At 46.5% G+C, this 15207-nt stretch overlaps 1 protein-coding gene across 6 annotated transcripts in view; it reads left to right on the top strand.

Annotated features, from left to right (window-relative positions):
• Positions 1 to 15207, top strand: part of ARHGEF12 (Rho guanine nucleotide exchange factor 12) — a 1284704-nt gene that overhangs the window by 1246729 nt on the left and 22768 nt on the right. For all 6 annotated transcript variants that reach the window (XM_069614339.1, XM_069614338.1, XM_069614336.1 and 3 more), the window contains one exon: positions 6763 to 6832. In XM_069614339.1, coding sequence (XP_069470440.1) covers positions 6763 to 6832 — 70 coding nt within the window. The remainder of the gene's footprint in view (positions 1 to 6762; positions 6833 to 15207) is intronic.

Genomic DNA, 15207 nt, shown 5'->3' with positions numbered 1-15207 from the left:
TATGTGACGTATGATGAGCAGATAAACCAGCAGAGAGCTGCAGTAGGGCTCTGCCCAGTACCTATTAGAAGGATGACACCTATTGAAGTGCCAATAACCAGACAACAGTAAGGTACCCATTAAGAAAGCCCTACCAGCACATTAAACAATATGAAGATTGTTCAAGTACTATGCAAGAAGAACACAAAGCCCTTAATGGAAGACGAATGGTGACGTCACGAGGGACTAGACTAACGCACCCATAGAAGAAATGACAGCCAAAGGACGACACGAAAAGACAAAACGCCATGAATAAAGATGTTGTAAACCTACAAGACGAAAGCAATGTTAGAATACAAAGAAGTTTAAACTGTAAGCAGGATGAAGATATTCAACCAGCTAACCCCCTTACATATGCTTGTAACCGCAAGAAAGCTAAGAAAACAGTGTGGCTTGCTTTGCTAAGTAGAAGAATAGAGCGGCAAGCACCATTGTACACAATATACCTAAAAATGAAGCATGTTCTACAAGTGCGAGTCCACTTTGCATGAAAAGCAGAACCAGCCGAAGTCATTATAGGCCAAATGCAAGAGGTTTCATATTCTCGAAAAGCGAGGAAAGAAGGCTGAATCGAAACTCAGCAGAGGCAGCTTGTGCCGGGGAAGCCAAGGTCATATCAATAGAAGCTATGAACAGTAGCTACTTCTAATTGAATCTAAGCACAGAATATCCAGCCACTGAAGGAACGAGATAAGAAGGCGTAGGCAGGTGGCAGTGTGGAATGAAAATCAAATACACAAATTGAAAGAAACAAGGTAAATCCATGGTGTGCTAGCACGTGACCAGCCGAGCGAGAAGAGGCACAGTTACACACCTAGGCTTGGCACCCACCCAGACAGAGATATCAGAACTTTCTCGAGACAAGAAAATGTAGTTTCGAGGCCAACCACAGTGAACTAGTTGACACATAGCCCATAACGTGATGATTGAAGAAAGGCAGGGTGAATTGGGGGACACCCTGCACCTGGTTGACCGTTCTGCGTGCTGCGAAGCAAAGTGGAGATTTATGCATGGGGTTGATGCCATCCCAATCAAAATGGACCAAATAATCTAGGGTCCTATAGTTAGTAGAACCAATGAGACGTCGTACTTTTTGTGACGTCTACAGTAATCATTTTTGAAGGAAGGGCTTAGATGCCCACCTGACAGCATTTACCCAATCCCCTCACTCCATTACCATATACAGATATAGCATCTATAGTAAAGTTACGTTTTTCCAACCAATAGAATTGCATGTTAACTTTTGAGTGTTACTCGTCAGATTATGACGCGTTTTTGGAATAAAAGTTATGTTTTGTGTGAAGTTTGAGGGAATTGAAGTGAGATGAGCTGTCGCATCACTGTCGATTTCCATGTTTCCCCGTATTTTGTACTAGTCATTAAACTGACTCCCCTTTGCCAAACCATTCAGTTGTCCTTATTGATTGGTGTTGGAGTAAGAAAACCTGCACCCCTATCCATCTCAAGGTGCAGCTATCTCGTCTTAAAGTGCTGCAGAGCAAACCCCGACTCTATGGGCTGGCCGGGTGGTCTCTCGGTACAAGGGTCTTGTGGTCAACCAGATCGAAAGCAGCCGAGAGGTCTAGTAGTAGAAATAGGGCTGGCTTGCCTTTGTCCATGATTTAGGTGATCTGTTTTTTTAAGTCTACCAGGACTGTTTCAGTGCCGTGTCCTTTTCGGAAACCAGATTGCCTAGTCCCGAGGATAGAGTGGGTTTCAAAGAATTGTTGGATTCGGCTATGGGTGGCTTTGTCCAATATCTTAAGGAGGAAGGGCACTGTGGTTATGGATCGGTAGTTTGGTTATAACGGCTCGAAAGTAATTTTTTTTTTTTTTAAGGAGGTGGCGGCGGCGGCAAACCCAAGCCTCTTTGAGGCTGTCGGGGATAATGCCTGTTCTAAAGGAAGCATTGATGAATGCCGTCAGGAGCGGTGTGAATCGTGCTGTGAAGTCCTTAATGAGCTTAGGAGGACATATGTCCCCTTTACACATACTAGGTTTGAGGTTTTTAAGGAGGTTCATAACGTCTGATTCAGCGATGTCACTGAAGGTGAAGACGGTTTGGTGGAGTTAATTGGAGTGGGAGTTGAGTTGGTTTGTTTAAGGCCAGGATAAGAGGTAAGGCTTTACAATGATCCTGCATTTTTTTTATTTTAATGTGGTCTTGCTGGTCAACCAGCAGAGCAGCACTGGCATGTGTTCATGCCTAAAGCGTGTTGGAAATGTTTGCTGTGTCCTGTACTGAGTGTGCCTCCAGAAAAGTAGAACACTTTGTGTGCTTCATGACTTCACAGAACAGCTAATGAGATCAGTGATCATAAGAGATCATGCATGTTGATCACTGAAATCTTAAGTTAAGTTTAACAACTTGTACCTGCCAAAGGATTGGCAGGGTGAAGTGAGCATTCTCATTATCCCAGTTTTTGACCTGAACAATATAGTTTACTACTGCACCATAGGTTTCTGCTGAATGGAGAACATATATATGAATGCAAGGTGCATGCACAGTATGGGCCTTCTGCTATAGGCCGAGCTGAAAGGAAGGTCTTGATTTTATCCAGTCTCAGTGGGAGCCAAGTTATTGTCTATCCAAGGACTTTATCAGTGTGAAATTAGCCAATTAGAGATTTTAGTAGAAATGTACGACTGGACCAGGAGACTTGAAGCGCTGCAATCATGTGTTTCTCTGGAGATGAAGGTTCTGCATCTCCTCTGCTGACTCGTGACCCAGTTACTTTCTCTAATAGAGAAGGTCACTGTTGGACCATGGCGACCCTTTTACCACTAGTTCATTCCATAGCACCCACTAGATTCTTACCTAGCCTCCATCCCCTACACCCCAGACCCTCATCCAACCTGCAAACAGCCACCCTCTCCAGTGTAGATTCAATTTCACCGGCTGACTGGATCACCCGCTTCGTCTCGCCACCTGCACCCTGGACTCGTAGCCCACTAAGTCTGAGGAACCGAAGACTAGGCTCCCGTTCCGAGTCACCACTGGCACCCTAGTTACCATGCCCACTAAGTTTAAGGAAGTCAAGACTAGGCTCCCGCTGCCCCAATCGTAAGTCTGCCCAGAGCGCGCCAGCCCCTTTTGGCTCCAATAGGACCCATAGCTCTCTATCCACAATCCTCCCAGTCATGCCGAGTCACCCTTGCAAAGATGTCGGCTCTCCTGCTCACCCTAGCCTACCTCAGAGAGCCCCAGTCACTAACATCCCAACTCTCAAAGGAGCACTAATCAGTGCACGCTCCCTGTCTCCCATGCCGTCCTGCTCACCCTAGCCGACCTCATTACAGCTAACCAACTGGACTTCCTTTTCGTAACAGAAACTTGGCTAAATTCCGCCGCAGGACCCCCCTTATCTCTAGCCGTCCCTGACAACTATACAATCATCCGCTCTGACAGAAAATCTGGCAAAGGTGGTGGAGTGGCCTTCATAGCCAAATCCCATCTGAACCTCAGAATATTCCCAATACAGGCCTCCCATCAACAGAGCTCCTTTCAGTGAAACTCCCGCTGTCGGATACTCTCACCCTCCTACTCCCTCACCTGTCGTCCCCCAGGTGTCATCCCCTCCTTTGAGGTAGACATTACCCATCTCCTAACCCAAAACAGCAAAGCGGGATCACAAATCATTCTACTAGGCGACCTTAACATGATTCCAATGATACAAAGGCCACTACACTAGACAATGCCATCACACAACTTGGGTTTAAACAGCATATTAACTAATCTACCCATTCCAAAGGTAGAACGCTGGATTGGCTGGCTGACTCCACCACAATACTCAACAATGCACCATGTATTTGGTTGGATCACCACTGCATCACCTTTTCTATAGTGACAGGCACCCACACTATTACTCATACTGCCCTGGCCCCCACAGTCTCTGTCCAGGAACAAACGAAACATATTTCTTGACAACCTTCTTCCACTACTACACCCCATCACTGATCTTCACTATTATACAGATCTGGATCCTTCCTCTCTGGTAGACCTATATAACACCACCATTGAGCAAGCCCTAAATTAATTTGCACCTCTAAAATTCAGAAAGGCTAAACCGGCCCCCCATTTATATAAAGGGTTCTCTGCCGATCTAAAAGCACTTCGTAACGCCAAAAGATCTGCCGAAGCCAATTGGAGAAAATCCCCCTGAACCCTTAACAAAGAAAGTTTCTGTTGTATCCTACAAAGCTGCCATCACCAATACTAAAATAGAGCTCTATTACACCCGAATACAGAATGCCAAATCTGGTACTAAAGATCTATTCTCTATCTTAAGAGAACTGGAGTCACCTGTGCCGCCCACTGATGATTGTGCTAAAGACAAAGCCTGGTGCACTAACATCCAGAAAGCTCTTTCAGACAAAATAGCCTTACTTCAAAACTAAATTGAGATAAAAAAGAACAGCCTTGCTCTTAATGCCCACTCATGCAACCTGCCCACCACTCATCTGCTTTCATGCCCGCCCTTCCACTTCTCACCGGTAACTACCGAAGTAGTGGTAAATATAATAGCGGGTCTTAAACCCTCTAACTGCCAGGTCGATACTTGCCCAGCTCCAATCATCAAGGAAGGGGCTAAAGAATTAGCAACCTTCATTACCACCCTGATTAACGCTTCCTTTAAAGACTGCCTAGTACCCAACAATCTCAAAGAGGCATGGGCCATGCCTCTCCTCAACAAACCCAACCTAGACCCAAACATACCGACAAGTACAGTCCCCTAACAACGGTCCCATTCCTCTTAAAGATACTAGAAAGAGTAGCCTATCTACAAATTCAACAACACCTAGAAGTTAATAACCTCCTCGCCTTGCGACAGTTGGGTTTCAGACCTAGGCACGGAACGGAAACAGCCCTTCTAGACTTACAAATCCAAATGGATGAAGCTGGAGAAAAGGGCAAGTTGGCCGTCTTGCTCCTTTTGGACTTATCAGCGACGTTTGACCGTGTCGACCACCAAATTCTGACCAAACACCTTTCCACCACTGCAGCATTTTCCCCCAACGCCACCAGTTGGATCCAATCCCACCTCACTAATAGAACTACCAGAGTCTTCGCCCCCACTGCGGCGGCTGAGCCAGTTCCCATCCATGTGGAGTCCCTCAAGGATCCTGTGTTTCACCAACGCTTTATAACATATTTACCAAGCTTCTCTTTGATCGTCTTGATAACCTGGGTGTCACCTACACCAATTATGCAGATGACACTCAGGTCCTCATCACACTCTCTGGCTGCTATGAAAGACTCTGAAAAACGAAACGAAATCTATCTTAAAATTCAGACATGGATGGCTACTCACAGCCTCTGCCTGAATGACGACGAGATGGAAATTCTGATTGTTGGCACTCTAGTCCGGCTAAATCAACTCGACCCCAGGTACAAATCCTTTAACATCGACAGCAATATCATCAAAGTTGCGAGGTAACAACCCTTGGCGTCTATCTAGACTCCACCCTCTCAAAAAACAAGTAAACTCCACAGCCTCTACAACAGCATATACTAACAAATTAATCAACGCCTGCAAACTTTTTTTATCCACCAACAGCTGCCTCACACTGACAAGGGCCCTGATCTTGTCCAAATTGGATTACTGTAATACCGTATTTCTAGGCTCTACTGAGCATAACCTGAATAGATTACAAGTTCTCCAGAACAACGCCCTTCGCTGTGCCTTGAACATACCACGGTCCAGTCACATCTCGTCTTTCAGTCGAGACTCACTCTGGCTACCAGTATGGGACAAAATTAAACTACTTACACTCGGCATCACTCACAAATGCCTGGCCAATACAGCCCCCCAATACTTAACTGACAAATTGTCTAGACACTCCTCTACCAGACCCATTAGATCATCCTACCTACACTGCCTCAATATACCCAAGTATAATCTAAAAACGGCAGGGGGCTCAAGCATCCCAGTGCTAGCAGCCAAGTGCTGGTGCTCCCTCTCCACTGCCATCAGAGCCGAACCCTCGTTCTGGACCTTTAGCTCTAGGGTGAAAACATGGCATTTGCCCAGTAATATTAGTACTGAAAATGTGTATTGTGACTGGCTTCACTGTACCTATGCTTGCTACCTGCTCCCCAGACCTGCATTGTAACACAAACCAGCTGCTATACTACTTGGTGTAACTGTACATTTTGGATGTATTCTTAACTCTACTGCGAGATGACTTGTATTTGTACTGGTTCAATTTTGTAAATCTTGTATGTATGTTTTAATTCAATGACTTGCAAATTGACTTGTATCTGTAACTCTAACCAATCTAAGGCACCTACATACCTGAGGGTTAAGTGCGCTATAGAAATAAATAAAATAAACCAGTGAACCAGATACTACAATGGGCTCCCTGTTCAGACACCCCGTTGGTAGTATCTGCACGTCATGAACTTCCGAATGCTTTGGAAGTGGGATGCTGGACAAGTGCACGTTTGTTTGAAAAGCAGGATTTCCGGGTTCAAATAGATGGGTTTTCTGTTTTTCATGAGGTTCCAAGTTGTCCTCTTCCCTGTGCTGCTGCGGAAAGTATTCCTCCTCATAAAACGGCTCAAATTTCAAGTCCACAGTTTTAAAACTGTCTTGAAACTGAGTCACTTTCACAACCCAGTTTTGGGGCAGTTCATAAAATTCAGTCAGTGGCACTATTCAAGCATTACTCATCCTTTTGCTGAAACTTGGGAAGAAAATAACCTTTGTTTTTGTTTTTCAGGGGGTGGAAGAGGAGTACTATGCCCTTCAGCGGAGGCTGGCTGGATCAGCCCACCCAGATCAGCTGTCAGGTTCGTCTAGCTCAATTAGACTTTCGTATGTTGTCACCAAGAATTTCATAAATGTTGCCTTTCAGAGGGTTCCTTTAATTTATGGTTGTACTTCATGGATGTTGTGTCCTCTCTGTGAAGGTAGCCACACCACACTACTTGGTGGTATTTTCGGTTTCCATCCACCACTGCAACTGGCTGTCTTGTTGGTTCATGGTCATGTTCAAATGGTTTTGAGATTATAAACCAAGATCTGGGTGTGTGCTAGGCTAGGTAATTAGACAGTGAAGGATGCACATGTTGTTTGGACAGCAGAAAGGTTATTTGCTTTTATTTATCCTCAAGTGTTTGAATGTGCTTTTATTTCGGAGGCTTGTAGTGCAATATGTCATGTTACGATATATTTAGCATAACTATTCCTAGCCTTGTTGGTCGATATGCGTCAAACTGAACTTGTCATGTTTATGGTTGGTTGTGATATCTTTTGGGGTTGAATGAAGCCCAACTTCGATAGGGTCTTTCCCCTACTGTAATGTCGGGGCAGGCTGAAAAGCAAAGGTATCAGAGGATTGCCCTCTGCATTGGCAGTGATTTTAAAATTAATTCAAAACCTTCCTGCCATAAATCTTCAATTTTGCATGTGACCTTTCCTCTGCATCTAACAGGTTTTTAACTTATTTGGCAGTTCATCTCAAGTGTATATGTGCAAGACTGCAATCCATCATTTGGCAGGTTATTTTGTGTAGGAATATGTACACTTGGTTGTATTTTCACATTTGGATATTTGATTATATATTCTGGCAGGGCAGCCGTGTGCTTACCCGACCTCAAGCTGGCATGCACGGTCACCCTGCCTGTTTATGAATGTGCCTATATTTAGTCTGATTGTATTGAGCAGGCAGGTTGGTGTTTGTGTGGAATGCGAGAGGCCTTCTTATGTAGATTTGTTCACAGCACTGTGGGGAGGGGTGTTTGGTAGAAAGCCAATAGGTATGTACAGTTGATTCCAATAGATGGCCCAAGAAAATACATTACCTAGGTAGACTTAGAAATAGGCATGCACTCTTTATTATAGTTACAAAACTTGGAATCTTCCTACTTTGGGTGACACGGCACAAAGTAAAACCGTCCATGTGTAAAAAAGAGCAAAGTGGCCCTTGTGGTAGACCATTCCTACTCCTGAGCTAATGTATGACCTATTTCAATGGATTGTTTTTCACCCGCAGATTCCTCATCTGATGGATATTCTCTCCAGCTCTGCTGCCTTGGAAAAATTTAGACATGTGGTGTAGTGGACCTCGACACGACTGTCGATCCGTCCTGCTCGGCATCTGGTCGTCGGCTCTGGACTTGACATCGGGCATTTTATAAATACCTAGTCACTACGCCCCACACCTCAGTTCCTTTTTTCTGCACGCTAACACACTGTTTGTGAACACAGGCAAGTCTTTGACTCACCTGACGTTTTCATCAGAAAACAGTTTTTTCAGTGGAGCGGAGTACCGTCCGACTTCTTGGCTGGTGGTCTGTGGCTCAGTGTATTTCTTGGGGTCCAGGGCAGCGTGGTTTATGGCGGTCAGGAAGCTGTCATCCACGATGTCCTCCATTTTGTCGTGACAAGACATCTGCTTCCCAACCACCACCTCACATTTCCAGGCAACAGTGGACGCTGCGGGAGGGGGCGGGGCAATCATGGCATCACATCCCACCCGTTACACACACGTCACTGATGAATCGTGATGTGAATGACAGCAGACTGAACTTCCACCGACTGAAGACTGAGATCTCAGAGTACATGGAGGCGGCCTGGTGCCAGAAGGAACAGTCTGTGTACCTACAGTGACATTTCACAGACTCTGTGACAGCCCCCAGGGAGGGCGTGCTGGGGCTGGGCGGGGCTGCACGGCATTGGCTCGGGCTCATGTAGGAATAGCAACTCACATTAAAAGCACTTTGTCCCACTGTTTATGCACCTTGACATTAAAGAATAGCAAATAAACAACTAAAAAAAAAGATTTTTTTTTTCAATTCCTCAACGCGAGATGGTTGTCGCTCAGGTGTCTGGTTTCAAGCGGTGTTCCGACTGTGGCACAAAGATGTCAATCACTGACCCACATGAGTTGTGTCTCTGGTTCCTCACCACGGGTCACAGGACTGACCGGTGTCCGTCATGTGCCAAAATTCAGCCGAAATACCTTTGCGATCGATCAGCTAAACTCGCTCTTGGTCCACTGGCCTCTAAGTCACCGGAGCAGTCGATGGTTCGGTCTTCGGAGGCCAAAAGAGGGGCACACCCCCCAAAAAGAACATCTACGTGGGAAAAAAATGGCCCCTCTCAAGAAGCAGTTCTTCCTCGTCCCAAAAGAAGAAAAGGTGTCACCGCCACCGTCTGGACTCCGATTCGTCAACGGATAAAGGTAAGCAGTCGGCAAGGCCTACTACCTGCCAAGAGTGGGAGGAGTTTAAGTCCTCTATGCTTGACCTGTTTATAAAGAATGCTGTGTTTGGCGTGCCTAACCCCCACACTCTCCTCATGCAGCATGCTTCAGAGCTGTTGGGACAGTTTTTCTGAAGCCCAATTAAGGGATTAGTAAAAGGTATAAGGCTGTACCACCTGAGTTCAGGGTGGTGTAGACTGAGCAGCCAGGCTTATTTTAGGAGGCAGAGAGGGCTGTTGAGTCAGTACAAAGAAATTGTAATACAAATATTGTCCAAAGAAACACTGAAACACTATGTATTGTAAAAATAAATTGTTTATTTCATATAACCGCAGACCAAAAGATTCTTGGGTAAGTACTATCATAAAGAATATAAACAGTATAAAACCACAACACTCTGCTTTAAAGTACACAGACCAAAGCATATACCTTCTTTAGAAAGCTAACAGTATTTCTAGGTAAGTCAGACCCTATCCAACACATTCAGTATAGGTCACACCTATTCTTGGAGAGAAAACCATGAGTTACTTTCAGATTACTTTACAGTAATTCAAGGGTAGTAGACCGTAGCAGTTGTACCGCGACGCTCGGTAACAAAATCACATAGAAAATGAACTGGACAATATACTTTTCAGAATAGTCTGACAATTATTCCAGTAACAGTAAAAACCTATAGCTACATTTGTGATAACACACAGTTCTACTAGGTGAGTAAAACCTAAGGGTGTAATATACTATTACATGTGCTTTTTGAGATCTGTGAAACACAGATTGAGATGAGCAATAACTCTAAGTTATTTTAGGATGGCATACAGCTAACTCAAGGTAAGTAAAACCTATACACATTTTAAAGGAGCTATCAGCAACTTAAAGGCAGGTGTAAACTTAATAGTCCTACGTCCCATCCCCTTTCCGCCATAGTTTTGGACATTCCAACCTGTGGGACGGGGCCGGAGCACTTTTTGTAAAAAAAAAGCATAACATTGAAAATGTGTCCTCCTGTTTTTACGTGGGGTACCGCACACGGCCATAACCCCGCCCTCCTTAGCTCTGCCCGCGCAGGGCCCTTCAGTCCTTTTCTCCGCACCGTCGCGACTGGACGCACTAACATCACTGGCAAGACCTTTTTGTTCCAGTTGTCCTTCCCTCCTCTTCCGGTTCTGCAGTTGCGTAGTCCTCCGTCTATGCCGGATCGTTTGGGATTTGCCACTTGTTCCTCTTGCGAGCGTTGCTTCGCTAGGGCGGGTCCCCATTCTCTCTGCTTGGACCGTCTGGGACCGGATCACGGCTGGGACTCGTGTTTCTTGGCGACTCACTTTCAGTCCGGGCACTTCAGCGTCGTCTTCGTCGGTGGGAGGAGATCTTCCAGAAGTTTCCTCCATCGCATTTCCAATTCTTCATCAGCGGAAAGAAAAGACGCTCGGTAAGTTCCTTACTTTTCAAGGCACCCGGCTGGGGGACTCCTTCCCGGGTCCCCCAGGTCCCGGTGGGGCTTCATAAGTGCTGCTACCATGGTTTTTCCTGAGGTGCATCACAGGCCTAATAGGCGTACTGGGGTTTTCTCTGAAGGTTTCTGCGAGGGGACTGCCTATACTGGATCACGATCCGAGGTTCACCGATCAGGTGCTAATAGCCAGCATAGTCATGCTGAGGCGTTTGGTACCAGAGTTTGCGCCGAGGTCTCCTTGTCAGGAGCTTCCCACACAGACACCGGGGTGTGCCCTGAGGCTTCTGTTGAGGCTTTCTGTACCAAACCACGGTTCGAGGCCCCTCTCGGGCGAGCTATTAAGACTGTTCTGAGGTTCCTCTTAACAAGGCTAAGGTCTGTACCAACAGAACTGAGCGGCCTGTTAAGGTCTTGTCTGTGAGGTGGATTCCTCAACTTTTCCACGCTCGCAGAGTCACCAGTTCTGTTGAGGGGGCACAGGGAGAGGTCATCGACCATAACTCCTTTGTTACCGGCATTGCCGAGGTTCCTCATTTGGAGGCTAATTCAAGGGACAGGATGTCCAGTAAACATCCAAAGCCCCTTAGTACCGGCTCTGCCGAGGATCCTTGTGTCAAGGCTAAAATTTGTCAAGTCCCCTTACCAATCTGGAGTCAACTGCCTCATCTACACATGTGACGCAGTTCTCAGATGTTCACAAAATGGCGGGCCTTCCCACATGGTCTACGGTGGCCATTTTAGATTCTTCCCTCACACCCATGCTATTGACAGCGGGTGCTGAGAATCTTCTTTTCGGTGGACAACCTTTTCCAAGTGACAGTGTGAATCCGTTCCGCCCTTCCTAAGACTGGCGTGCTCAGATGCCACTACCACATTCGGTCTCGCCTCCTGGCAGCCTCTTTGTCAGAGGATGCCTTTTTAGGGAAGTTTCAGAGAATTTTGCACTCTGACCCCTTAAGGGAGTACTTTAAGGGCCTTTCTTGTAGCTCTGTCACCAGGTTTTCCCCTGAGGTGCCCCAAGGGCCTAACGGGCGTACCGGGATTCCTCTGAGGGTTCTGACGGACCTGCCAGTACCAGACATTGTTCCGGAGTTCACCATCACAGTGCTAAAGTTAAGCCCAGTTCGACTGGGTGCTGGGATACCAGGGTTCACCCTGAGGTCTCAGTTTCTGGAGTTTTCACCGCTGTAACCAGGTTGAAACATGAGGTTCCTCGTGTGGAGGCTAAAGTCTGTACGAGTCCCGACTCGAAGCCCCTTTTAAGGGACCTTTATGTACCAGGTTGAAACCTGAGGCTCCTCTTGTGGAGGCTAAAGTCTGTACGAATCCCGACTCGAGGCCCCTTTTAAGGGATCTTTACGTACCAGGTTGAAACCTGAGGCTCCTCTTGTGGAGGCTAAAGTCTGTACGAATCCCGACTCGAGGCCCCTTTTAAGGGATCTTTACGTACCAGGTTGAAACCGGAGCTTCCTCTTATGGAGGCTATAGTCTATATCGACAGATCTGAGAGGCTTTCTCTGAGGGTCTTATCTGTGAGGTATTGTCCTCAACCGTCCCACGCTCGGGGTTGTGGTGGTACCGGTTCTGTCGAGGGGGCATACAAGGGGGGGACACGGATCGCATTCCCTCTTGTACTGGCTTGTCCGAGGTTCCTCCGTTGGAGGCTAATTTTGAAACTGGTTTGAAGATGTCGACTGAACATCCGAGAACTCCCAGTACCAGCTCTGCCGAGGATCCTTGTAAGGATAGTGCTAATGAAGTCCCCTGATTCTCCTGAGGAGGCAATTGCCTCAGCTATGCATGTAACGCAGTTCTCTTCAGGTGGCGACAAAATGGCGGCCCAACCTGCGTGGACCACGGTGGCCATTTTGGATACCTTCCTACGTTCGCAAGGTCTGGTGCAGAGAACATTACCCGGCTTGGGGCTAAATCGGTCACCAACGGAATTGAGAGTTCCTCATCGAGGGTCCTGTCTGTAAGGTATATCCCTAAGCCTTTCTGCACTTTTGGTGATACCAGTTCTGTTGAGGAGGCGAAAGAAGGTGGTCACGTACCACAGATCTTCCAATACCGGCTCTGCCGAGGATCCTCTACTAGAGGCTAATTCTGGGGAAGCCCCTGACGTATCGAATAAACACCCTTGATCTGCCAGTACCGGCTCTGCCAAGGTTCCTTGTTTCAAGGCTAGGATTGCACGCAAAAGGCCCCTGACTTCCCTGGGGAGACTATTGCTTCACTTGCTCCTGTGACGCAGTTTGCCCCTGGTGTGTGGTAATGGCGGCCCAACCTCCCCGGGCCATAGCAGCCTTTTTGAAAACCTCCCTTAGAGTGAGGTTTTACATCAACAAGCAGGGTGACACTCTCCTCTCCTTGTGGATTTTGTCATACAAATTTGGGCTGGGCCATCCAGTATATTGTTTGGCTCCAGGCTCCACACATCCTGGGTCACCTCAATGTGACCGCAAATTAATTCTGTCGCCAGTCGGCATCGGTTACGAGTGAGATGAACAGCAATATTATCTACTTTTCCAGCAATGGAGCACGCTAGAGGTGGTCCTCTTTGCAACTTGTAGGTCAACATGAAAGCTTATGCTTTCCCCTCATTGCCTCCTATCTATTGGTCGCTCTGTAAGCACATCGAACCGTTGCCGAAGGAACTACGTGGGCTTTCCCACCAGCTTTTGGTAAGCACTACTGCTTAGACCTGGGCTCCAGAGCCGATGCTCAATTCGGCCAGGCTGTTCTTAAAACCTTTTTCAGTAAGGAGGTTCCATCCATCCGTATTTCCTGTGAGGAGTGCTTGATAATCTCCCAAAAGTATGGAGGAAAGGGGACAGGACGTAGGAGTATGAGTTACTCACCGTAGTGACTTCCTTACTCCTAGTCCATAGTACCCTTTCCTCCATATTCCCGCCTGCCGTCCCCTCTAATAAGTATCCTCTATTATTGCTTAAATGGTCTCAGACCTGGCGATACAAAAGGACTGAAGGGCGATGTACAGGGCAGAGCTAAGGAGGGCGGGGTTATGGCCGCGTGCGGTTCCCCGCGTGAAAAGAGAAGGACACATTTTCAATTTGATTATTTTTTACATAAAGTGCTTCAGTCCCGTCCCACAGGACGGAATGTGCAAAAGTATGGAGGAAAGTGGACTTTCGACTAGTAAGCTAGTCACTACGGTGAGTAACTTTGTTAGACTCTGTTTGTGTCTGTCTAAAACAGACCAGGGAAAGCAAAACCCGATGTTACTCTTTACTCAAGGTTATTCTAGATAGGTAAAACCTAAGGCAGACTTATTCTGGACATGGTAACGGCAAGTCAGCGGAAGCAAGACCCAGTTGGGGACACTCATACATTTATCCTAACAGGAATAGTTAAGTGGAACCAACTTTGGGAAGAGGCACAACCAAATCACAGGTAAGTAATATAACCTAACATCTACTTTCTGTTAGAAAGGCAAAACAGTTTCTAAGGAAAGAAAGATGTTACATATTCTATTCAGAATGGCAACACATTTCTAGGGTAGGTAAAACAGCCTTGTATATACTTTTCAGAATGTCCGAATATTTCTAAGGCGAGTAGTAACTTTTGTAATTGTTCACTCTGAGTTAGTTATCAACCAACTTCTTTCGCAAGTAAGTAACTTTTGCAAACATGTTATTCTTTTCAAGGCAGAACCCTTTTCTTATCCAGGCCTACCTTTATTCTATAGCATGAGTTCACTCAGAGGCAGTAGAGGGACCCTAGTGGTCTAGGTGCCAGCTGTAGGCAGGGTGTTCAGTTGCAGGCAAGGTCAGAGTTCCAGAGAAAGACTGTTCAAACAAGTAAGCATTTCACTTTAAAGTTAGTTGAGGGTCCAGGGACTTCAGAAAAAACACCCTAGGAGGATACCGCAGTGGGCCTGGATAAACTGGATGAGTGGCAGCCCAATCACAGAAAACACCCCAAAGCTATACAGAAATCACAAAGGCTTAAGGTAGGTAAAATGCCCCAGCCAACACAGTACCTCAGCACAGAACAAGAGTTGCAGCAGGAAGACTTCAGGATCTGCAGCCAAAAACCCAGTTGATGGATTCCTTTGTCAAGAAGATGTAAAACAGGACTTTGGAAGGACTTTTGCTGCAGGGATCACACTAGAAGGCTCCAGGCGAGAGTTTCCTGACAGCTGGATGCAGTTCTGTGGATTTGGTGTCTTTTCAGGAGCACAGAAGAAGACAGAATATCGCTGGTCAGATTCTCGTCTTTTACAAGGTCCAGCACTCTGGTGAGGGGACTTTTCGGACCTGAATCGTGCCTCTGGAGATCCAGCAGGATCAAAGTTTCAGCTAGATTTGGAATTCGGAAGACCATTTACAGCACAATGGCTCAAGGTCCCAGGGTATTGGGGTATTGAAGCCCCGCAAGGTCGCACTACAACATGGGATGGCTCAAGGTACAGGTCTTCTTGAGTCTAATGGGTCTCACCAGGCTCTGGGCCGGGGTTGTCTGTTTCAGGATCCCCAGGTCGATTGGAA

The sequence above is a fragment of the Ambystoma mexicanum genome, chromosome 9, assembly GCF_040938575.1.
Source record: "Ambystoma mexicanum isolate Mex_15411 chromosome 9, UKY_AmexF1_1, whole genome shotgun sequence".
Classification (NCBI taxonomy): Eukaryota; Metazoa; Chordata; class Amphibia; order Caudata; family Ambystomatidae; genus Ambystoma; species Ambystoma mexicanum.
This window is presented reverse-complemented; position numbering and strand designations above follow the sequence as displayed.